At 38.0% G+C, this 24,828-nt stretch overlaps 3 protein-coding genes across 4 annotated transcripts; all 3 read left to right on the top strand.

Annotated features, from left to right (window-relative positions):
- The first annotated feature begins 84 nt into the window (after positions 1–84).
- On the top strand, positions 85–6,008 carry LOC135644642 (proteinaceous RNase P 2-like). 2 transcript variants are annotated; one of them, XM_065162408.1, is made up of 6 exons: positions 102–1,154; positions 2,082–2,183; positions 2,272–2,447; positions 4,309–4,429; positions 5,346–5,414; positions 5,528–6,008. In XM_065162408.1, exons 1-6 carry the CDS (start codon positions 219–221, stop codon positions 5,780–5,782), a joined length of 1,659 nt encoding a protein of 552 aa, XP_065018480.1. In that variant the 5' UTR covers positions 102–218; the 3' UTR covers positions 5,783–6,008. The 2 variants fall into 2 exon arrangements, 1 of the variants encoding a protein (XP_065018480.1); XR_010498553.1 differs by lacking the exon at positions 5,528–6,008 and having other exon boundaries at positions 85–1,154; positions 2,272–2,550.
- Positions 6,009–7,010: 1,002 nt separating this feature from the next.
- LOC135644852 (probable glycosyltransferase STELLO1) lies at positions 7,011–12,814 on the top strand. Its single transcript, XM_065162777.1, has 3 exons — positions 7,011–9,077; positions 11,904–12,030; positions 12,123–12,814. The coding sequence occupies exons 1-3, from the start codon at positions 7,336–7,338 to the stop codon at positions 12,597–12,599; spliced, it is 2,346 nt and encodes a 781-aa protein (XP_065018849.1). The 5' UTR covers positions 7,011–7,335; the 3' UTR covers positions 12,600–12,814.
- Positions 12,815–13,288: 474 nt separating this feature from the next.
- On the top strand, positions 13,289–23,404 carry LOC135644853 (RNA pseudouridine synthase 6, chloroplastic-like). Its single transcript, XM_065162778.1, has 10 exons — positions 13,289–13,927; positions 14,033–14,317; positions 14,996–15,124; positions 17,766–18,020; positions 18,235–18,316; positions 20,558–20,673; positions 20,752–20,806; positions 21,137–21,248; positions 22,322–22,491; positions 22,882–23,404. The coding sequence occupies exons 2-10, from the start codon at positions 14,061–14,063 to the stop codon at positions 23,164–23,166; spliced, it is 1,461 nt and encodes a 486-aa protein (XP_065018850.1). The 5' UTR covers positions 13,289–13,927; positions 14,033–14,060; the 3' UTR covers positions 23,167–23,404.
- The last annotated feature ends 1,424 nt before the right edge of the window (positions 23,405–24,828 follow it).

Below are 24,828 nucleotides of genomic sequence, written 5' to 3'. Positions count from 1 at the left end.
ACTTTGATTGATACATCTTTGATCGATGAAAGATGTCGTCGATTCATAGCAACAATAGATGACTGACCTGCAAAAGAAGTCAACTCGAATCGACTCAAAATGCAGCAGGTGCGTAAACGTAGAGTTTTGTCTGCGCCTCTCCGCATACATCAGACAGACGATATATACATTGCCGGTGGAGATCGAACTGCGCCATTTAGGGTTTTTGGACGCCGGCAATGGCGACGGCGGCAGCCGCTAAGAAGAAGACGAACAAGAAGAACAGCTCGCGAGAGGGGCACTTCCGGCACGCGCTCGACACGTGCTCCAAGAACGGCGACCTCGCCGGCGCGCTTGCGCTTTACGAGACCGCCGTGGCGGAGGACCTTCGCCTCTCGGCTTACCACTTCAACTCCCTCCTACACATCCTTTCCTCATCGATCGAAACCCTCGGCGATGAAGCGTCGACGCGGTCCGTCGTCGACGCCGGTTCTCGAATCTTCGATGCCATGGTCGCCGCCGGCATCGCGCCGAACGAGGCGACCGTGACTTCCATGGCTAGGATCGCCGCTCGGCGACCCGACGGAGGCGGTGACCTCGCTTTCGATCTGGTGAGGACGATGGGGGAGAAGTACGGGGCCACCCCCAGGCTTAGGACGTACGGGCCGGCGCTTTTTGCCTTTTGCCGGGGATTGGAAGCGGAGAAGGCTTACGGTGTGGAGAATCATATGGTTTCGACGGGTGTCGTGCCAGAAGAGCAAGAGATTGCCGCGCTACTGGAAGTGAGTGCCAAGGTGGGGAGGGAGGAGAAAGTATATGAGTACTTGCACAGGTTGAGAAGCAATGTGAGGCATGTCACCGCTACCACAGCTGAGATATTGGAGCGTTGGTTTAGGAGCAAACCGGCGGCAGAGGTTGGGAGCTCTAATTGGGATAGTGGAAGGGTAAAAGATGCGATCTTGAAGAATGGTGGAGGCTGGCATGGGCTTGGGTGGTTGGGAGAGGGGACATGGGAAGTTAACCGAGCAAATGTCAATGCAGATGGGCGCTGCACCTCCTGCAGACAGCAATTGGCTTGCGTGGATATTGATCAATCGGAGACCCAGAAGTTTGCAGAGTCTGTGGCCAGTTTGGCCATGGAAAGGGAGGCCATGTCAAATTTCAAAAAGTTTCAGGTAAAATATCATGCTTCCTCCTCGAATAATATTCAACAACAATCATGATTTCTATTGATAAATCATTGTGACATTGACTAGCAGTTCTAATTGCTTGCTATAATTATTATTATTGGTCTTGGATAAATTTATCAAGCAACTCACAACACAAAATAACTAGAGGCACGATTATGCAGTTTTTTAAGCTTCTTCCCCCATATTATTGTCTGAATTGCCAAACATACAGGTTTTGAGTCTTAGTGCGTCGTGAGGATATAATTAATCTAAGTCCATTATTTTGATTAATGGACTTGCCTCTTAGGCTCCTTGCAAGCTGAAATCCTCTTTCATGATAAATATCTTTCAAATGTTTTCATCTTTGTTGAGTGGATTTGTGGTGACATGATCTGCCATAGTTGTCCAGTATAAAGCTTCTTTCAATTGAAGTTATGATGGCATATTTAGATTTTATGGCCCAGTTTTGAAGTGTCTTACAAGACACCTTTTGAATGGTATAAGCATCTATCAGTCACAGGCTACTAAAAATGATTATTATGTTTGCATCAGACACCAACGTTTGTCAAATACTTCACATCATGTATGAGGAATACTAGGAATATTATATCATCAACACTATGCCAATAGATTATTAATGCAAGGGACTTGTATCGTCTACGAAACTTTTGGTAATATGATTTGTAATTTGGACCTCTAACCAAGGTTCTATATTCCGGGTATAAGGACATGTCAATCCATGGTCGGATTGGTGTGGGTCCAGTTTATTCCAACATAACCACAACGCGTGACACCAAAATGTACCATGGTACAAAGAAAGGAAGGGGGGCGGTGGACAAGAAGAATGAGATATTTGAATCTTAAAAAAATTGACATTCTAAGGGAAAAGAGAATTTCTTTATCATCTGAGATGTGTTTGCAAACGTTATGTAGGATTGGTTGGATGACCATGACAATTATGATGCTATTGTTGATGGAGCAAATGTTGCACTTTATCAGCAAAATTTTGCAGATGGTGGATTTAGTTTGTCTCAGGTTTGTTCTTAATGCTTTTTAATTCTCTTTTAACATAGATGTGCAGCAATTGATACTTACATCTGTGCTTTGTGCCTAAATAGAGCAGCTTGAAGCTGTTGTTGGAGAGCTTTCTAAAAGATTCGAAAACAAATGGCCACTTGTTATTCTGCACAATAGGCGCGTTCAAGCCCTCATGGAAAATCCTCACAACAGGCAGTTGCTGGTTACCTGGAAGTCTAAAGGAGCATTGTACACAACACCAAGTGGATCTAATGATGATTGGTACGGATTCTTAGTAACATTGGAACACCTTGCTAGTCAAACCAGTTATCAAGTACTGTATCCATCAACAGCAAGTTATTCTGTCATTTCATTGGGAAAAAAGGTATATCTGAAAAATTTGTCCCTCTATGTTTTTTGTGGAAAATAACTCTAAAATCATCAAATAGCAGGGACTAAAAGTCTGATGCATGAATGAAAAAAAAAAAAAATCACTTGGCTTTAAAGAATTTCTCCACTATGAAGATGGTCTTTAAGCATTCATGTGTCACATTAATAACTCCCAAAATCTGAAGGCACTCATGGCCAGATGAATTTTAGTCTTTTATACTCTGATGAACATAGCAGAGGATGTATTGTTTGTTAAACTAATATAGTTTATTACTTTATTTTTTCTTGAAAAAAGTTAATGCCCACTTAAAACTAAATTTGTGGCTAGGATATCATTTGGAAAATTTACTGAAACAGCACAACCTGTAAACTTCTGTGCTCTCCTGGCAATTCAATGGTATGAGTTGGCTACAACTTGACTCTTAAATAGTTGGCATTCGCTCTTGGATACCATGAGAAACACTGTTATGTGTGATGAGTCATTCTCTCATCTTTCACACAGACAGCAAGTTATTGTCTCTAAATACGTTGCATCAGAAACAGTGATTGAAAAAGGCGCTCGGGCGAGGCGAGGCGAGGCCCGAGCGCCTCGCTAATGTCCCAGGCGGCGCGCTTCAAACAGGCGCCGCCTGGGCGCTTCGGGCGAGCGTCTGGGTAAACCAAGTGACCGAACCAGGATTTTAGGTCTGGTTCGGTCCTGGTTCGGTTGTTAGTTGGTTCAATCGAACCAACTAAACCGATATAACCCTTACCCAACCCTAACCCGCTGTCGCTCCCGATCCCGATCTCGCTGCTCGTCGCTCCTACTGTCGCTGCTCGCCGTTGTCGCTGCTCGCGCCTCCCGCGAGCCTTCCCGCTGCTCGCGACTCCCGCGAGCCCTCCCGCTGCTCGCGCCTCCCGCTCCCTTTCCCTTTCCCGCTGCCGCTGCCGCTACCACCGCTTGCCGCTGGTTCCTCGTTTTTCCGTCAAGCTCGGTATACAATATACTCTTAATATTAAGTTTATTTGAATTTTGAAATGATTAATTTTCAATACTGTTAATAGATTAATAATATATTATTTTGATTTTAATGTTGTTAATTTTTTATTTATTTGAAATTATTGCTAGGTTTCAACATAAATGATTTTGATGTAAAATTTTATTGTTTTGAATTTTGAAACTTTTTGTTAATGTGACATTATGATTTTGTATCTTAGATTTTCTTAATTTAATAGCATATTTTTATTTAAAATTTTAAATAATTATATTTATTAATTATATTATATTTTTTTATATTTTAGCGCCTCGCTTCGCTCGGGCGAGTGCCTGGGCGAGCACCTAGCGTCTCGGGCGTTTTTGGACCTTGGCGCCTAGCGCTTTTTAAATCACTGATCAGAAATAACTCAAGAAGCTCTCCAAGCTCCAAATTTGAAATTGATTCTGAATGTGACTCATTTTGATGTTTTGGAACTGCTTTATATCCTAAGTTCAAGATTCTTTTCATGGAAATGCTAAAGGGTTATGTTCTGTAGTAAAATGCTTTGAGATTAAATTTCATTGTGATAATTTTAGTGCATGACTGGAAATGATTGGGACATTTCTCCGTGCAGTTTATTTTGCATTTAAGTCCTGCTTTCATATGCCTTTTTAAGTATTTTATCTTGCTAAGCATCTTTTCTAGTTTTTATCTTAAATCTTTTGTTAAGTTAGACTTCCTACGTTTAGTTTTTGTGAGGATTCTTTCTGACATAAGATGCCATTATTATGACCTAGGTATTGGCTCTACGCAGCAGTTAGACTTGGATGTTGGCTTGTGACAAATGATGAAATGAGAGATCATATATTTGAGCTCCTAGGAAGGTCCTTTTTCCCTAAGTGGAAAGAGAGGCATCAAGTATGCATTTAACTTAATTCTAATGTTATCGTATTCTATTTTAAAAGGATATGAATGTTCTAGTTTCTGTAATCAACCTCCCCACCCTCTCTCCCCCTCTCTCTCTCTTATCCCTCTTAGGGTCAGATCATCTGTTTTATTCTATATGATAATAACAAGATACACTAACCCCAACAAGTAGCCATTATAGATTTGCTTTGTTGTCTTATTTTACATAGTAGCTTCAAATATTATCTGGTACACATGCAATTCATGAAAGTGCTATTTATCATTTAATAATTCTTCGATAAAATTATGGGAGTGTTGAATTGGCATTTCAAGGAATTGCAAAAGTTTTAAGGCAAAATTGGCAGACAGTGATCTGCTTTCAACAGACAGTTATCTTAGCTATTTGTAATTAATTGATGTAGTACTTTTTTATTTATAATTAATTGTCTGTAGTACATCAACAGACAATTGATGTAGTACTTGAAGCTCATGTTAATTGATTACTCAAACTTTGTGGCCTTAACTTACATGAGATTTGACATAATAGATGAATCGTACCTCTTCACTTTCTGTTTTTCTAATTCTTCAGATGGTTAACTTGATTAATAGGAACTGAAATCACTAGTACAGTAACTATAAGGATGTCTTGTCGAGGGAATTCCTTCTCCATAAAGACGTAGTCCTTCCTATTTATTTGGCCAGTCCCACTGTACCTTACACAGCTGCATCTTCTTTGGATCAGCATTTTTCATTCAAGCCTTCTGGTTTATTGTAATAAATGTTAAAACGCCTTTTTTCCTATTTTATCGACTCATAGCAGTAGCTGTGTTGCATTCATTGTCTTTATCATTTGTTTTTTTTTTTTCAACCAATGTAACCGATCATATATCAGTAAGATAAGTATTTTTTTGTCATGAATCCTTTGCAGGTTAGATATAATTTTGCCAAAGGTAACTTGACGCTTGTGATGCCACCCCCATATTCTACAATCATTCAGGTGAGTAATATTTCTTGGTTTCTTTATGGAATCATGTTGTTTGCTATGCTCATGTGGAACCATAATGCTCGGCACTTGCTTGACATTTTTCTCCTTCATGTTCTTCTTTGTAGGAGTGTGAGACAGGATCATGGCATGTGCCATTAGATGATAAATGCGATGATGAGAAACTGCGGACTTGGATTTGTATTACAAGACATGAGTCACACCAAGCCTCGTGCAAAGCTGATTTAACCGGCCATTCAGTTCAAACAATTACAGAGTCAGAGGACTTGCCAACTATTCCAGCCAAGTGTGCCAATAATTCCAATAGTAATAGCGCGGGACGTGTAATTGGTAAAAGAAAAGAAAGACCTTCTACATTTTGACAGCAGATGGGATAATAACATTCGGAAACGCCGCTATTCATTTAGTATTTCTCGAGTTCCCCTGAGTTATGTGGACTGTTTGTAGTCTACTTTTCGATGTTGTATTAAGTCTTCAACTGTATTATCGGAAGTTATGGACAATCAAATGCTTGCAAGTTAATTGGATAGTGAATCAAATGTCTTAAATGGTTTCTTCCAATAGAGATTGAATGATCTCTAAATCAAAGCTCGAGTGTCACACCTCTTTACAGCTTGCTTGATGTGAGCCATTTTGTTTGTATTAGCGGTGATGGCGTGACATCCAAATCACGCCATTTCATATGATTACTGATGTCTGATATAGTTCTCGTCTTTTATATGAATTATGTAGCTGATTCACATGCAAATCGTGCTTATCTATTGGAACTATGTTGCTATCTGGGGTGGCTTTTATTATGATTGGGTTTAGCTCTTTTATTATCTCATATTTGGATGCTTTATTTTTTTTTTTCTTTTTGAATAAAATGAAAACCATAAAACAACATACTATCAAACTTCAAGATAATAGTTTTGTCCACTCCTCTTTGTTATATTAAATTTAATTGAAATTATAGTAAAATCATATTAATAATAGCAATGATGTTTTCAGTCCTATAGAAATATATTTTAGGAGGATAACACAAAATTCACTAATTTCGTTTTATTTTAAGAGTGTTCCTATTTTACAAATGATAATTCGAGTGTAACTTAGTTTAATCTTAAGGATAACTGAGTCAACTTTCACTTAATCAATCCAAACCTTCATACAGTAATTAGAACTTAAATGTTAAATAATTATAGTAATTAATTGTAAAAACTTAAGATCTTTTGAACTAATAATGTGATGGAGGAGTATAATTTAGTTCAATCTTCAGTATAACAAATTTTTATTAAGCCAACTCAGAATTATTTTAAGATGATTAGTTTAAAAAATATATAAAATAATTCATTAAATTTTGAATAACAAATGTGATTAAATTATTTAAGTAAAAGATTGGATATTTTCGAAAAAAAATCCCAGAAAAAATAATAATAATAATTTTTTTGAGTAAAATACTAAAAAAATAATTGATGACACATAAAAATATAATTGCTATTCAACACTGGTGAATGAATGGTTTCTTTAAGAGAAAAAGAAAAAAAGAAAAAGAAAAATAATTAGTAACCCCCGAAGCTTCCATTTGTCCCCACCTTTTCCCGGGAGCGGCCGCTGCTCGTCTCTCTCCACTGCAGCACGGCATATACTATCCCCAAGCGTCGACCGAAAACGAAACTTGAACTGCAATCTGTCGGCACCAACAACCGCATTATATCCGCCACCGACCTCTCCCCAGAAGCCGAAGGAGGTCGGAGATCCAGAGAGGCGACGCCGACGCCGACGCTGACGCTGCTCCCTACCTGCATCTCGGCTCACTTCTGATCGACCGGCCACTGTCTCCGGTGCCGATCCCGCATCTCCGCTTCGAGTTCCGTTCTAGCCCCCACCTGTTACCAAATCGGCCGGACTGAGTCGGATCTGAATTGGACGACCGGCAATGCTGGTCCAAGACAGGGCAACCCCCAAATCTTCCAAGCCCTCCTCGCCCCCTCTCATCCTCCCCTCTTCCCACCATGGCGACCACCGCCGCTTCGCCCCAGCCAAGAGCCTCGACTTCTCCACCTGGGCTTTCGACAACCTCTACAAGATCCTGGCCGTGTGCTTCCTCGCCGCCACCGTCGCGGCTCTTTTCTTCCTTCGGAGCGCCGGTGACACCGCTGCCCTACTCTGCTTCGATAAGACCCGTTCCGCTTCCTCCTCCTCCTCCGGGGGCGGCATCCCCTACCCCCGGATCTCGTGGAATTCCGTCCCCCCCATCAAGCCCCTCGATCCCTCCGCCTCGCCGTACGCCTCCTTCCGCTCCGACCGTTGGATCGTCGTTTCCGTCTCCACCTACCCTACCGACTCTCTCCGTGCTCTGGCTAGGACCAAGGGCTGGCAGCTCCTCGCCGTGGGCAACTCCGCCACGCCCTCCGACTGGTCCCTCAAAGGCGCCATCTTCCTCTCCCTGGACCAGCAGGCTCGGCTTGGCTTCCGGACCGTCGACTACCTTCCTTACAACTCTTATGTCCGCAAATCTATCGGTTACCTGTATGCCATCCAACATGGTGCCAAAGTCATCTTCGACGCGGACGACCGTGCCGAGGTCGTGGGTGGCGACCTCGGCAAGCACTTCGATCTGGACCTTGTGGGAGAGGCTGCCGCCCCCAAGCACCCTATCCTCCTTCAGTACAGTCATGCCGATCCTAACCGCACGGTCGTGAACCCTTACGTCCACTTCGGGCAGCGATCCGTGTGGCCGAGGGGGCTGCCGCTGGAAAATGTCGGGGAGGTTGAGCGCGAGGCGTTCTACACCGAGGTTTACAGTGGCCGGCAGTTCATCCAACAGGGCCTTTCCAATGGTCTCCCTGATGTGGATTCCGTTTTCTACTTCACACGCAAGTCCTCAGGTCTGGAGTCGTTCGACATACGTTTCGATGACGACGCCCCCAAGGTTGCCCTGCCACAGGGCATGATGGTGCCTGTCAACTCCTTCAACACCATCTTCCATGCGCAAGCATTCTGGGGACTTATGCTTCCGGTCTCTATAAGCTCAATGGCTTCTGATGTGCTCAGGGGCTACTGGGCACAGAGAATCCTGTGGGAGATTGGTGGATTTGCGGCTGTCTACCCGCCGACCATCCAAAGGGTGGACAAGGCACGGTTGTACCCTTTCTCCGAGGAGAAGGACCTCCATGTGAACGTTGGGCGTCTCATTAAGTTTTTGGTATCCTGGAGGTCAAAGAAACAGACACTGTTCGAGAAGATCTTGCATCTGAGTTATGCGATGGCAGAGGAAGGGTTTTGGACAGAGCAGGACTTACAGTTCACAGTTGCCTGGCTGCAAGACTTGCTTGCCATTGGATACCAGCAGCCGAGGCTGATGTCCTTGGAGTTGGACCGACCAAGAGCAAAAATTGGGCATGGAGATACACAGGAATTTATTCCCAAGAAGCTACCATCAGTGCACCTTGGGGTGGAGGAGGTTGGGACTGTAACTTTTGAGATTGGGAATCTCATGAGGTGGAGAAAGTACTTTGGAAATGTCGTTCTTATCATGTATTGCAGTGGCCCTGTGGATCGTACAGCTCTAGAGTGGAGATTGCTCTATGGTAGGATATTTAAAACAGTTATCATTCTATCAGAACAGAGAAACCCAGATCTCACAGTAGAATACGGCCAATTAGCTGAAGCATACAAGTGAGTTCTACTTGCTAGTTTTATCTTGATTTTTTTTTAATCAAAGCCAAACATCAATCTGCAATTTTTATCTTGCTGAGGACTTCTTCTTACTGAACAATAGTGCCTTGCAATCATGTCTAGTGAACTCATTGATGGAATGACAGGAAACCCATTGGTTTTGTGTTAAATGCATCCCATCAGGAGTTGTGAATTAATGGAACAAGAATTCTTCATTTGATACCTTTTGCCGGAAATGATGTGTGATCTTTGGATATTATTAGTATGACTGGGAAAACCAATTGTGGCCTGAAAATTGGATGACTTTAGATGACACAGTTTTCCAAATAGATGCATTATGAAGCTTGGTTAGAACACAATAATCATGGTGATATGACCACAAGGCGCCACCTATGAGTGTTACAAATTTCACTTGTTGAATATAGATGATCTTATGCATGATTATTTTTGGGACACTAGTTATATGCATAGGGTTACAGTGTTGTAGTATGAACTGGATTAGTTTATTTTCACTAGTGTGTTTGGAACATCTCAGAATTGGATGCAAAAGACTTTTTGATGTAGATTATTATCAGTATTTTTGAACAATTGTTGAACTATAATTTAATTTGAACATCCTGCATGGCCTCAGTTATGGCTTACAATTGTACTTAGTGTTCTTCGATGTAAGCCTATGGTAATGACAAGAATGAGTGGGACTTAAAAAAAAAGGTTGATTGTTGAATTCTGGGATATAAGCCTATGATAGTTCTTGTGAAGAATTATTGGTTTCGCAAGGTTTGTAGCTTTTTCGCTTCATTTATTTTCTATTGAATAGGTGGCTACATTCTCTGCCCTAGTTGGATCATGAGAATCTTTAACCACTTATGAGAAAGCCCCTACGTGTTGGTTGTGGTTGTGTCTGACAAAAGATTGACTGTTTGGCATTTTACAGCAAGTGTAAAGGTTATAAGTGCTGAAATGTAGATTGCTTGCTCATGGACAAGTGAGGAGGTCGTTCGGTGATAGTTATATTTCACGTAAATGGAGGCTCAGCGCTTTTGAATGATAGGCCAAATGTGTTTAATGATCAATAGCTACATTAAATGCTTGGGCCATGTGACTGATACACTAGGATGCTCTCACCAGTTGCCCCTAACTCCCAAGATTGAGTTGCTTCTAACTTGGGCAACATAGGATATTAAAGATGGTGTGTTGATCGAGGGCGACATGGTATGGTGTGTTGAGGCAACATCGCATGTGCATGGACGAGTACTCTTATTGTTTGCATGCCCCAACCAAGGGAGCATGACATTAGTTTCTCCATCCCGAGCGTGAGGGGATTAAACATCCTTATCTTCATCTTTAGTTCATTTCTACAAGAATATTGTAATCTTTTGTATTTGGCTCATTTATACTTCTTCTTAGCTAATATATATTGTTTACATTTTAAAATTTTCCAATTGGGACGAGATTCACTTGCAGTTGATGCAATCAAGGTTTAGGCCATTTAGGGTTTTGTTAGTCTGATTTAGTCTAGGTATAGATCCTTCTATTTCCCCACATGCAGGTGTTAGTTTCATATCTTTATTGATCGGCTGTCGTCACATGTGTGTTATTTTCTTCTAATATATTAATCACCCTGTCTTCTCAAACCAATTTATTATTATAAGAGTTGCACTAGGGTCACGTTCCGAGTTGAATTTGACTCATTGATATAAAGCAAAAAAGGTCAGGAGGCTTAAATGGGCTCGTTATAAGCTTCGGTTAGCTCAATTAGGAAAGTGCCAGATGTAGAGTTGCTCTATTATGATGACATGCTAATGGATTACAACCAAAGTGTCTCACTTGTGGAAAAAAAGTGCAGTGTCACTGATCTCATTTTACAAAAGCAGTATCTTGATATGTGGTCACTTCACTGTTTTTTTTTAACAAATAAAGTATGTAAATTGGTTGTGTCATCCTTCTTTCTTCTTATTTCTTTTTCCATCCTCTCTTAACCAAACCTATTTCTGTTCTCTTCTGTTTTCTCATTTGTTTTTAGAAATTAGAGCTTTTGCTTTGCAGCTGTAAGATGAACTCTTTTCTTTTCATTTACAACCTCTCTGCTCATGTTCCTAGCTTACCAGGGGATACATCCTATTAATTTGAGTTCTTTCTTTGGTACAGAATTTTTTTACAATTGACGTATATTACTCATTTGCTACTAAATATAATAAGTTTTAAGTAGAATTTCTTTAATCTTTAATTTGGTTATTCTTTATAAATTATTAACCACAAGACGTTTCCAACAAATTGTACTTCGTTTGGGCACACATCACAGTTCATAATATCCATCCCCTTTGTTCCCGATCTGTAAGCACCTTTTGAATTTTGTGGTTTCATATCTTGAAATTTATATCATTGCATTATTCTCATTGAGGCACTGAAAATTGACTACTTAAATATCCAATATGACAAGGATTAAGGGAGATATGCCCCTTACAAGTTTGGAAAAGGATTAATATCTATTCCATTCCATTGAAAATAACAGAACAATTCTGTATGAGTTTTTCTATCATAAACAGTCAGGGCCAGTTATTATAAACATTATAAGATTGTTAAAAATTTGGAACCTTTAATCAGAAAAATGATATGGAATTGTCTCTTGAAAAATCCAAATCACAAGTGTTGGGAAAGCCAAAATGGACTCTTCATGTATACCTGCTACTGTTACCAATTTCATTCTGGTAATGAGAAGTACTGGATGCCAGTTCTTAGCTTATATTCAATATATTCTTATTTTGGAACGTTTGTTTGTTGCACCTTGTTCTGTGTCCTGAGCCATCATGTATGCTCATCAAATAGGTACTTGCCCAAGGTGTTTAACAAATTTCAAGGTGCAGAAGGATTTCTGTTTCTCCAAGATGATATGATTCTTAACTATTGGAACCTACTTCAAGCTGACAAGGAAAAGCTGTGGATAACGAATAAGGCAATTACCTTTTTTTATTTGTTTTCTTGGTTACATTTTGTTGGTTTTCTTCTCAAAGGATGCACTAAATGACTTGCTTTATCTACTTTCAGGTCCCTGAATCATGGGTTTCAGTTTCCACCGAGGGAAAGACTTCAGATTGGCATGTAAATCAAGGAACTTTAGTTAACCAAATTGTAGACAAATTCCCAGTTCATTTTCAGACCAGTTACAAACAGAGTACGACGGAAGGCAGGCTCATCATCTGTGGCAGCGAGATATTCTATGTTCCTCAGAGATTTGTTGGCGATTTCATTGACCTCGTAGAAATCATAGGGGATCAACGCATTCATCACAAAGTTGCGGTGCCAATGATTTTTCTGTCTATGGATGCACCGGAGAATTTTGATTCAAGTGCTCTTGCGACGGTGGTGTACAAAGCAGGCCTGTCGGCTAATGATTCTTTCGCAAGTTACTATACCGCCAATGTACCTGCCATTTATCCACTCAAGGTGCATCATGAGTATGATTTTGTGAAACTAATAAGAGTTATGGCTTCAGGTGACCCTCTTCTGCAGGAACTGGTATGATTTCTAGATGATGTATATTGATATTAGACCAAATCTACTTGAGTTTGCATGTTTCATCAGGTTCTCCACCTTCTGTAATCATCTTTCTTTCTGCATGTTGTAATATTTTAATTTGCAAACAACATAGTCCTGCTCATTTCTTGATTCTGTAATTGTTAATCCAACAAGATAGAGGATGTTTTTGAGGTAATTGAGGTCCCATATATTCTGATTTAGCCTGGTTCAAACTCGGCAAATCATGTCTACTTGACTGTGAAAGTTGATGAATGACATATCTATGTACATATTATATACATTAATAATGACATTTGAATTGCTAAATCGATTGCATCAGACTTCTATTTTGTATATGAATACTGTATGAAAACCCTAGTGAGTGCTAGTATGACTTCATCTCTTCCTTGAGAAGTTACCTTCTCATACTTCCCTATCCTACACCCCTTCCTCAATAATGATTTGCTAATTATTCAAAACATGTAATTATTTTTTTTGAAACACATAAAGGGAAAAACATATCATAAATATTTTTATTTAATAAATTTGCATTTGGTCCCTTTTTTTCTGGTACAATTTGTACTAAAAAAAAGTCAAATAACGGTGAAAATTATTGACACAGATATTTTCTTTTTAATTTATGTGCTCGTGATCACTTAGAATATTGAGAGAAGCTCAATTTTCATGTTACTACTACGACTGATCTCTACTTACTAATTTCTAATTAGTTTATCTTATTTTCTCTTATTTTAACTGACAACCGACCTCAATTTTTAATCGACCGTGGCCGGTCCGGTTCGTCTTTCCCTTGAAAAGTTGAGGCCGGGTCGAACCGGCTAAACGGTTCGGTGATCCGCCTGAGCCAACTGTTCGAACCGAAGCGGTCCTTTTAGATGGCATTTTAGTCTTTTCACGTAGAGACTAAACCGAGTCCACTGGTCTCGGAGCCGTCGTCCCTATCCCGCTCTCGGTACCGCTTTCTGTCGCCGCCGTTCTCGTCGCTCCGTCAGTCCCTCTCCGGTTTCTTCTGAAAGCAAACGAGCTTCTCTTTTACCATCCTATTCAAAGTAGAGGAAGTTACTAAGCTGTTTCAGCAATCTGTCCCTTTCTCTCATCTCTTCGATTCCGTGTTCGTCATTCCTCAAGTTTTTTCGTTTTCCTTTGATACTTCTGCTTTTTATTTCAGTCTAGTAGTTTTTGTACGGTTACTTGTTCTTTAGTTTCCTTTATATTGTTTTCGGGTTGTTACTTTGGGGGTCGAAAAAGCTCTGTTTCTTGAAGAAGCCCTGTGCTCGGTGAATTGAAAGATCAACAAGGTCAACCCATCGAAAGTGGTAATTTTCTCTCTGAGTAATCTCTCTCTATATCAGGTTTATGAGAACCATTTCATTGTCTCGCCCTTTTGCAATTCAAGAGGTGAAAATTTAGTGTTAAAACAGGCACAGGTGAAGAACTAAATAGGATAGAATGGCACCTGCAGCGGCTATTTTCTCTTCCGTCTTGTCCAATGCATTACTGTCGCCTATATGGGCATCTCGCTATTGGCGGAATGCTCTATTGCCCCCCGTAGCCCTTGCTAGCGTGCTAACCAGTGCCTCTGATCACAAGAATCATCACCGGAGTAGAAAAGAACACTGCTGGGTGGTGAGAAGAAAGGCCTCCATTGCCCACTCCTCGTTAGCAAAGGCGGTGACCACCACTGTGAGCAGTTCTCCAGCTCATGGGTAATTATTTTTTTCTCCTTGGCTAGTTTAATTTGCTCGGTCTTGGGGGTGCCTATTTGTGCCTTTTGAGCTCCATTTCTTGTGGTCTTTATCAGTCTCGCTCGGATTACATGGAAGCATTGGTTTTGTTTGTAATATTTACTAGTTCTTGCTATCACTTAAAAAGACTTTCCACAGTAAGCATCTCCTTGTAAGAAACATGAATCAAGCAGGAAGTTGGTTTGATGGATATTATTAGTTCATGAGAAGCATATTTTTAGTTTTTCTCTTCCTTATTGAAATTATTCTCCTTTCAGAATAGGTTAGTCCTTTTAAGTAATTGTATAGATTTTTTCAGGTTCTCTTTATACTTAACTAGGCTCTCTTGTTGATGTGAATGGATACACATTGGCATGGATTGGTTCAATCTAATTAGAACCAATTTGGTCAAAACTCAGTAGAGTGAGGACAGAATAGAACGAGTTTGGATGATCTATTTGATATTATAGGTATACAAGATGAGAAAAAGAAGTAACTGAGAAGTTTGTATTTTTCACCTCTTTATGTTTTTTCTAGTTTATTTTTTCTCATTTGGTGCTTCTCTTTTACATAGTTTATAGCATTGTGTTTCTGTACCTTGATAAGTTTGAAGTCATTTATATGTTATCTGTCTACTTTAATAGACCATCCTTGATTCAGGTATCCAGAATACGATCGTTTGCTCCCTTGTCCATTTCAAAATGAGTCTCCAAGAGTTGAGCACCTTGTAGTCTTAGAAGGAGGACTTGTTCTTGATTGGATATCTAAAGCTTTGGATCTTCCTCCTTTGTAAGTGTATCTCCTTGTCTTATCTATTTAATATAAAGCATGTCAAGAAATAACTGATAACTAAGTTTTTGATTTTTAGTTTGGATATGTGTGTATGTTTCCAGTGAAATTAAAATGAGAAATAAATAACAAAAATCTGTTAGAAAAAGTTTCCTAGTAAGAGCTTCTCTTAAGAAGAAAAAAGTGCCTCTAACTAAAAATTAAGGGAACTAACTGGACAGCTATTACTAAGCAAGGTGCTTACAAGTTACAACCACTTGTGTATGTAGCCTACCAAGAGGTCATATGGAAGAAAACTTTCCTTTTCTATTAAATACATCATTCCAAGTATCCCATTAAAGAAGACCTGTAGAATTCTTCATGTATGACTCCTAATAGATGAATGATTTACTTGACCTATACTGGTTCGTATTACCGGTCCATACTGGTGTATCGACCAGCTGTTGGTATGGTACATACCGAACTGTACTGATACATGGTACACTAGGGTGTACTGATGTACCACTTGTACCGGTTCTCTATCGGACCGGTACATACCGCCCGTATTGAGCGGTATGCTTCGGTACATCAAACCTTACATATACTAATAAATAATTGTGGCAGCATACTAGTATTGTTGACTATTAACAGTGTCAAATAAAATGTGTATTGAATTACCAACTATGTTTTGATACAAATACAAGCTAGCAACTTAAACTATTGATACTTAAAGTGTGTAAAGGAGGATTTATTCTTAGAACTTAGAAGCTTTTCAGACACCATGCAGTTGGAAAACCAACTGTTGTTAATGAAGATCAACTTATACTTTTCAGATTGTGTTTTGGAGCAACCCTCCAAAGTCGTAACTAAGCCTCTCTGCTTCAAAGGAAAGAGAATTCTTCAAAAGCTAATCCAAGTCTAATTGAAGGGAGAAAAAAGCTAAATTATGCTTAAAGTATAATTACCACGAGTTAAAACACCTATTTTTTTCCATAGGCACGCGTGTTTGTAGAAAGCTATATTTTAGTGTAATAACTAGTTGAAAAAAGAAGCCTTTTTAAATTATCATGCTGTTGCCGCCTACCCTTAGCCAATTCTGTCTATGGGGGCTCTGCTCCATTATTTTATTTAGGGTAGACCAGGTATTTCATGGATGGCTTGACCCCTATGTCTGTTTTTGGGCTGGGAAAAAATTTTCCAAGTACTATATGTAATTTTGTAGTCCTCTCCTAAATTTAGGATACCATCCAAGTATTGTAATTGGTTTTTTGAACCTTTTAAATCATCTTTGCTACTGTTTTTTATTAGAATAGTACTCTATGACAGCCATTGCAGTGATCGTCACACTTCTATGAGGTCATACAAGGTCTAGCAGCCAATTTTGGTGTTTGGCTGGGTTTAGACTTTAGACCACCTCAAGTTCATGTCTGGGGTTCTTGTGCGGTGTGGTTTGTCTTAACATATAGCTTGAAGAAGGCACTGCGGTTGGATCTTCAAGAGTGAAAACTTCAGTACCCTGTAGAAGAACTAGTTTACCTCCTGTGACCAGGTGAGGGCATGAATAGAGCTATGTGCAATTTCCATCACAATAATGTTTTCCTTCCCTGACACCACAGTGAACACCATTTCATCAATCTCAGTCGATTGAGAGCACATTCATTTGGTGATCAGCACCTCCCAATGATGACGTGTAAACCCCTTCGATGAAAATTTTATTTTTAGACTATACCAAAGAAGGAAATGTTCAGTATAGATTCTTGCTTAGCCCTTATAAACCATATAGTAACACCAACTATATTCTTAGTAACTGGTATCAGACACAATCTATTCATATGTATCTGTGTTCATTCTACATATTCATGTAGCTGGATGAAAGTAAAGATTACCAATTCCTCCAAAGAGTGGCATGACAGCTATATTATATTTCTTTGAATGAGGTTTTTTTTTGGCATTTTATAGTGTTCAGTCCTATTTTATCTAAACAAAAATATGTGGAGGATATTATGTATATTAGTACATTGAGCACTTCCGGAGAAAATTCATATAAAATAAGAATTTCAAGGTTCAAATTATTAAGATATACCACATATAACCATCTTAAATACCGAAAGGTTCCTGCTTCTCAGGATTCCCTACTATTAGCTTATATGTTCAGTTCCTATGATCAATCAGCGGACTGGTAGAATACAGGTAAGTTATGAATGAATAACTATATATAATAATTAATTTATAAAATTTGTAGGTGTCAAATTTGTTGTTTTCTTCTTTTTCTTTGTCTCAGTTTCTTTTTTTTTTAATCAAATCCATTGTGCGATCATATCATGTGATCCAATCAAATTAATCTGTTCTCTTTTATCTTCCAAATGTCCTATATTGATCCGTATCCAAATGTTAAAAACCTTGATTTGGGTGAACATGAGAGATACATAATGTCATAGAGCTGAAGTTACCAAATTAATGATCGATTAGATCATCTGTAACATGTTATTTTTGGTCCCAAGTAAGAATCTGCAGGTTATGCATTTGAAATAGCTTTTGCTGATATGATGAAATAGGGAGCTGATGATTTAATTAGATATAATGCATGAAACACCCTTTACACAGATTACTGAATTTAATGTCTCAGCACTTGCTAAGTAACTGTCATATTTTATATATGAAGGTTTGTTGCAGATCTTATCCGTTTTGGGGCAGTGCATTATGCACTGGTCTGCCCAAAGCCGCCTCCAACTGCAACTCCCGAACAAATTCAAATCTATAAAGAAGTAACAGAGCCTTCAGTTTTGCAGAAGAGATCATCCATTAAGGGGAAAACTGTGAGAGAAGCCCAGAAAACCTTTAGAGTTGCTGATGCTAATCAATTTGTTGAAGCAGGAACTTACTTACGTGTGCATGTGCATCCAAAACGCTTCCCAAGGTAAACACTCTTGTTATCTGTGTTTCTGTAATAAAATTGAAGTGTTTGGAGACTAGCTTATGTTTTTTACCTACAGTATCAGATGGGTGATGTTCAATCCAGTGGTTTAGCTACCAGATAGTCTATGTTAGCATGAATCAATAGAGGGAATGTTCCACTGATTATGTTTTTCAACTCATATTTGCCATTTTTATTGACTTTATACTATAAATAGGTGCTATGAAATTGATTGGAAATCGAGAATCATAGCAGTTACCAGTACTTATGTCGTCCTCGACAAACCTGCTGCAACTTCAGTATGTAATTTAATATCTTTTGTTATGAGTTCCTATACCTCTTACTCTTTTCTCTTTCATATTTGTATCAATTCCATGTTATAAGTTTTTCATTTTTATGTGCACATGTTATAATTTTCCTATTTAGCTCGGGCCACATATCGGTTATCTGTCAAATCAGTAACTACCTGAAGTATGCCTGGTATTTAGAAACTTGATAAAAATTTATAGAAGTTTTGTCAACCAACACAAGAAAGTTCACCTTAATTCTAATAGCTAGAATAATATATGATATAACTTAGTGAGACACAACTTGAAATGGTGAATATTTGTTCGAATTTGCCTCTTAAGTTTTTTGTAGGTATAAAAAAAGTTATTTAGAACTGAAGACCAGTGTTCGTCGTAAACCAGTAGCTATCAAATGGATTATTTCTGAAAAGGCAATAATCTTTTACAAAATATGTTCAGAAGTATACTAGAAACTATACAAGCAGAGTGAGTGTCTGAATTTTGTTAGACATAAAGGTTTTAGTTCTAATAGTGTGCTATTAGACATAAAGCAAGTACCGGGTTTTGAGTGCCATTGGTAATATACGGGTGCAAGTTTGTTGTTTCTATGAAGTGTCCAGTTTGTTACTTGAAAGACTATTGTTGGAAGGGCAAATCCATAATTTTTCATTTTAAGTTGCTAGCCAATATTGATTATATTGAATTGCATTAGACCCTTCTGGTGAATTGTGATTAATAAGCTTTTATCAGTTGTAGCATATTATAGTTAGCTTTTCCAGTATTATTCCACATGCTTTGACTGTCCTCCAGTTGATCGTACTTTTACCATATCGTAGAGTACTTTGCATTGATATTACTAAGTAAAACCACAATTAAATTACTCGAAGTTTAAAATTTTGACCATACCAATTGATATGAACTGGTATTTATTGGTCTAACCAAATACTGGTATTGGAACATATAGTTTGTTCAAAATATCTGGTAATTTCATTTTTTTTCTATGAAGTGGTTGTCTATTCTTCGTTCATCCTTATTTTGGCTGGCCTTGTTCATCGTTTAATTCAATACCTCATGTTTCTTTATTTAAAGAGAAATTATCAACTTTGTGAATTAGGAACCTCAGTCACTTTTCACCTATCTCCGATTTTTTATGTAGTTTGCAAATTTATTAGGGTTGTTGAGAAAGGTCAAAAGAGATGGTTGGACAAGAAGTCGTAGTTAGCTTTTTTAAATGTGATATTAAGATAGATTCATATTGATAGTTGAAGTGTCTTGAATTGGGAGCATGAAGAAAACTACCAGAAGTGATTATTATTTTGTATGCAAATCTAGTTTAAATTATTTTTTAGGGGGTTATTAACTTTTCTCATGGGCTTCTTGCTGAATAGTTGATATTTTTTTTCTCACTTTTATCAATGACTCGTTCTAGCTAGTTGAAGGTGGTCATTTAGCTATGAGGCCTATAACATTTTTTTTCTGGGGAGGTTGGGCACAAAGGGGGAGCTATTCCCATAATTTTATAATTTTTTAAGATAGGGAAAAGAAGAGGAGAAAAAGGAGGGGACATAAGAAATGAAAGAAGAACACAAAAGTACATAGGAAAACTAGGGAAAGAAGGAAATATCTAACTCTTCTAGCTGAACATTGCATGTAATGTTCAAGCTTTTTGTCCACTAGTCTAAGCCAAGAAAATATATGTAAAAAAGGGACAGTTTAGTGGACAAGTCCTTGTCATCGTAGGTTTGGAAATGGTCAATAGATGTAGCCTTACTCTGCAATCAGAGTGGCTATTTCAGATTCGAAATCCATTCACCCAGGTTGCAAAGGAGCAATCTTGATGTGGCATAAGGTTATTCCCCTCCATGAAGCGAATACATGAAGTCCATCTGTGTTATGTTCATCTAAGCTTTAAATATAAGAGTCGTGGCGGAACTTATTACATTTAACAAAGTTGATGTCCTTGGCTACAACTTGTACATAATGACATCGGCTAGTTCAAGATGATTGTTCACCAGTTGAGTATAATGGAAGTTCACTCATGACTCAGCAGTGTTAAAAGGTCAGAATGGAATAATGGAGGTGTTGGAAGGCTTTTAGGAGTTGAATTCTTCTGTTCTGTACTGAGATATAAACAGACAGATTTTCTTTTGTATGCAACTTTTTCTCAATTGTTTTGACATCTATATTCCATGATTTTTCTTGTTAATAAATAAGTTTTGTATAACAAACACAAATGTGTGACTTTGTGTTTAGGTAGGAGGAACAATAGATAACATTGAAGAATGCTGTGCAATGTTTGCTTCTCGTGCTTTAGGCTTTGATACTCCTCTGAGGACCACCCATCAGATAGACAACTGTACAGAGGGCTGGTCAGTTTTTTACTTATTTCTGAAGTACATTTCTGACGATGTATATGTGGCTAATGACTTCAAATCCTGATTCTGCAGTGTTGTATTGGCTAGAACAAAGGACTTTTGCTCTGAATTTCATGGAATGATCAGGGTATGTCTTTAAATATGTAACCGATTGTATATTTAACAGTATGCCATCCAATTCTTGTCCGATATCAACTCCAGAATCCTATCGGACTGGTATGCACCAGTTGATATGGTGCCAATACTGGTCAACACACACCAAAATGATGTTAGTAAAATTATTCAATGTTGATATTGTGTTGGTGTACCATTTTAATCGTTACCCATCAGAAGTGGTATTGTACAGTCAATTTAAAATATTAAAATTTTGCAACAGTCTGCCATGACATAATTTATCATATGTAGATTTTATGCATCTCACTGAGTATTATGTGATGAACTTTGATTTTTGATACAGGAAAAAAGGGTGAAAAAATTGTATCTTGCTCTTGCTGCTGCACCTGTACCTGTTGGAATAATTACCCATTACATGCGTCCAGTGAATACTGCTCCAAGATTAGTTTCAGAAGGTAATGTCAGGTTTGATCTTTAATCTTTAGATCAAGGTTCGTCGTACCGTACCGTACCGTACCGGCATTTCGATCCGGGCTCGATACGGTATGGTACCAGTGTACTGGGCAGTACATCAGGGCATACTGAACGGTACACCCTAGTGTACCGAACAATTTTATACTTTTTCATACTGTAGCAGTGCTACAGTATAGTATTGTAGTACTGTAGCGGTACCGAGCGGTCCACGTACCGGTAACCTGTCGGACCGGTACGGGCGGTATGCTTCGGTATGACAGACCTTGCTTTAGATCATTTTATTTTCTGATAGGGAACCTACAGACTGCAGTAGTTAACTAAGATTGAGCATCCTGTCTCATTATACCTATAGATGTGTATAAGTTTGCATGTATACTATAAAGATTGAAAATTCGACACTGTCATGTAACTCTGATGGAAATGACCCACATCACCCAAAAGACTTGCAACTCATATTTTTTGCAGGTTCCTTTACAAAGCTTCAAGCGGAGACCTGAAAGAAATAGAAGCAGTTTATAACTATGAATTTGTATTATGATTAAAATTATGGTTTACAAGATAGAAGCCAGCTAGAATGCAGTCTACATGGATCTCAAATTATCAATGTTGATTGATGATTCTCGAAACAAATCAAACCTGTCCATGCAATCCAAAATCATATTGTTCAACAAACCAGTCAAAACTAAACACTTAAAATGACCTTTGAGGACTTTAATAAGCTGAACAGAGCCACATGCTCGAGTATGTTGGTGTCAACTCAAGCCAGTATACATACGCTATATATGCCTCCACCAAATTTTTTTAAAAAATCCCTTATTCTTTAATGTGATTACTGCTTACTACGTCTATAAATAGATCTATTATTCTTTGGTGTCAACTCAACAGGATTTTCTATTATATAGATCTAGTTGTTTTTGAAGATCATAACAAGTATCAAAAGCATTATGAAATAGAAACATGAGATACTTATGTTGCATTTTTTTATTTACAAATCATGCTTTGTCATTTTTTGATAATTGAGATTCAATTGATTATGAAATTTTCATTATTGTAGATATCATTGGTGGATGGCATCTCTGTCAACTGGAGGTTTTGGAATGCAAGGAGGTTATGTGGCCTGCTGCTAAAGTTATGGAAACCCATAATGTTGAAGATTGTGGGTGGCCCTTTAAAAAAGTTGCCTATGAATGTAAAATCAATCTTTTGACTGGTAAAACTCATCAGGTACTTTGATTTACTTATGGTATTGATATATAGATCAAGGCTATGACAAATGTTAATCTTATAGTTAAATGTATTAGACTGGGTCCTAGCCTCTAGTTATCAGAGGTAAAACAGCTTTTGTGGAGGTTAGTGTGAGATTTATTATATCACTTATTGAAGTGTGCTCACATGATAATGAGTATTAAACGTGTGGGACCTTTTCAAGGATGCATATGAAGCATAGGTTCTACAAAAATAGAAGTTTTCAAATGCCTGATTTATCAAAGGAAACAAAAAGATGTATCCTAGGAGCATGATAGAGCATCCTTGTCGCAATATTACTTTGATCTTTCTCCACATACTGAGTTAGACAATAATATATTGTTTGATGATTGATTGTGTTTGATACAGATCAGAGCACAGTTTGCCGCCATTGGTGCACCTATTGTGGGGGACTCGATGTACATCCCATCTGTTATGGCCAAAACGGATGATCCTTCAATCAACCCATTTGATAGAAAATGGAAGGAATATGCTACTGAGGATGAGAAGATGTCAGCTATAGAACAATGGATCGCACAGCATGGGAAAGAACCTTATGCAGCTATAGGTCTTCAGGCTTCCCATATCTCATGGGATGATGGCAATTGTTCTTACGAGGCTGGTGCGCCATGGTGGAGATCAACAGACCAATAAACTACCCCCAATATATCGCATGGTAACTTATCGAGATGAGATTCGAGCATCTTCAGGGATGGTAGAACCAATAGCTTTCGATGGTCCTCCATATATGATGGTGCAGTTTAAGCAGAGAATGTCAAATGTTGATATCTTTTTTGCAACAAGTCCCAAAACAAAAAAAGTCTCGAAGTGGTCTATGCTTGTATTTGTAACAATCTACAATTGAATTTTTGTGACAAGTTCTTTTCTTCTAGCTGCATTAGTATTGGTCATTCACCACATTGACAGTCGTATGAAATAGTTTTCCTTGGATAATTTATGCGGTTGCAAATCTGATGTGTTCATCTGTGTTTTTCTCATCTTATGCATCTGCAGGGCAAAGCTAAAGGCTTATTGTTAAGGAGACATGTCAGTGAGTTGTTTCTTTGAATTCATGGTGGAGCTAAGTAGCAATTCCTATGTATGCTAGGGAACCGATTTAACTTTTGGTCAATAGGGGTAATTTTGAAATTTTGATAGTACTTTATTGATGTGCATATCCAATAAAACACTTTAGAGATTATTGTCGAACAAACAATAGCAGAAGTTTAGGCCAAATTGACGGTCATGGATGAGAAAAAACCCTCACAAGGAAGATGATCCTCTAAGTAGGGGTTGTACTTATTATGAATGACAAAAGGAACCTTAGTGAATCAACACATTGATGTCTTATGAACTATAATCATCATCATCGAAGAAGAAGATAATGCCCTGTTATTGTTATGTTCTCTTTCTGTTTCATATATAAATTTTTATAAAATAATTTTATATGATAATAGCATTATTTCTTTAAACTTTGTTATTTCAGCTCTAATAACAAAAGAAGTAATGGATTTGTGATTAACAATCAAAACCTCTAACAAAAGTGATGTTGAAGCTTTGAATGTAAAAAAAATGAGTAAAAAAAAAAGAGACAAAAGTAAATCCAGATCCAAATCTAGATCAAAGAACATTCAATGCTACTATTGCAAAAAAAATCATGTTAAAGCAGACTATCGAGCTCTAAAAAAAAAAAAGCTATAATCTAAAGAGAAGTATATGCAGAAGCAGCGTAAATAAATTTTTTTAAAAAATTAAGATAAAGATACTTATAACCTCGATATACCATACCAGGTCACAAGACGAGCGACTTTTGAACTTTGGTATTTGTTTCATATGACACTATACTATGGTTGATTCTCTACCTATGTAAGGTTGTCGAAACAGGATCAATTTAAATCAAGTTATAACATATTTTTTACTTAAAGAGAAATCTAATTTTATTGTCTATTTTGATTACTTAAAGAAATTTTCAAAGTAAAAAAAAAGGAGCTCTTATGTTGATGAAAGCTAAAAATAAAAACTAACTCTATATAGTTCAAGTCTCAACAATACTAAAGTTTATTAGGCGATATAAAGTTATCAAAATTATAACAATGTGAGCACTATATTTTTAGAAAATAATATTTTTTTTTTCCTTTGATCAATCTCACATGAAGAGAATTCTTGACTACACCCACTTAGAGGCCTCATGTAGCGACTTAAGGTGGAGCTCACTATATACTCACCTTCATTAATGACTTCTCAAGAAAGGTATGGATATATTTTGTTAAGCACAAGAGTGATGTCTTCCATAAATTTCAAATGTGAAAAAATATA

The sequence above is a fragment of the Musa acuminata genome, chromosome BXJ3-8 (genome assembly GCF_036884655.1).
Source record: "Musa acuminata AAA Group cultivar baxijiao chromosome BXJ3-8, Cavendish_Baxijiao_AAA, whole genome shotgun sequence".
NCBI classification, from domain to species: Eukaryota; Viridiplantae; Streptophyta; class Magnoliopsida; order Zingiberales; family Musaceae; genus Musa; species Musa acuminata.
The sequence above is the reverse complement of the archived record's forward strand: the minus strand, read 5'-3'. Positions and strand labels throughout refer to the sequence as shown.

What these genes read in the sequence shown, in the direction of transcription:
- LOC135644642 (XM_065162408.1), top strand. Translation starts at nt 219, where the DNA reads ATGGCGACGGCGGCAGCCGCTAAGAAGAAGACGAACAAGAAGAACAGC. An exon ending in GTGGATTTAGTTTGTCTCAG is followed by an intron (nt 2,184 to 2,271) that starts GTTTGTTCTTAA and finishes TAAATAGAGCAG; the next exon opens with CTTGAAGCTGTTGTTGGAGA. An exon ending in CATATTCTACAATCATTCAG is followed by an intron (nt 5,415 to 5,527) that starts GTGAGTAATATT and finishes TCTTCTTTGTAG; the next exon opens with GAGTGTGAGACAGGATCATG.
- LOC135644852 (XM_065162777.1), top strand. Translation starts at nt 7,336, where the DNA reads ATGCTGGTCCAAGACAGGGCAACCCCCAAATCTTCCAAGCCCTCCTCG. An exon ending in CAATTAGCTGAAGCATACAA is followed by an intron (nt 9,078 to 11,903) that starts GTGAGTTCTACT and finishes CTCATCAAATAG; the next exon opens with GTACTTGCCCAAGGTGTTTA. An exon ending in AGCTGTGGATAACGAATAAG is followed by an intron (nt 12,031 to 12,122) that starts GCAATTACCTTT and finishes ATCTACTTTCAG; the next exon opens with GTCCCTGAATCATGGGTTTC.
- LOC135644853 (XM_065162778.1), top strand. Translation starts at nt 14,061, where the DNA reads ATGGCACCTGCAGCGGCTATTTTCTCTTCCGTCTTGTCCAATGCATTA. An exon ending in GCTTTGGATCTTCCTCCTTT is followed by an intron (nt 15,125 to 17,765) that starts GTAAGTGTATCT and finishes TTATATATGAAG; the next exon opens with GTTTGTTGCAGATCTTATCC. An exon ending in CATCCAAAACGCTTCCCAAG is followed by an intron (nt 18,021 to 18,234) that starts GTAAACACTCTT and finishes TACTATAAATAG; the next exon opens with GTGCTATGAAATTGATTGGA.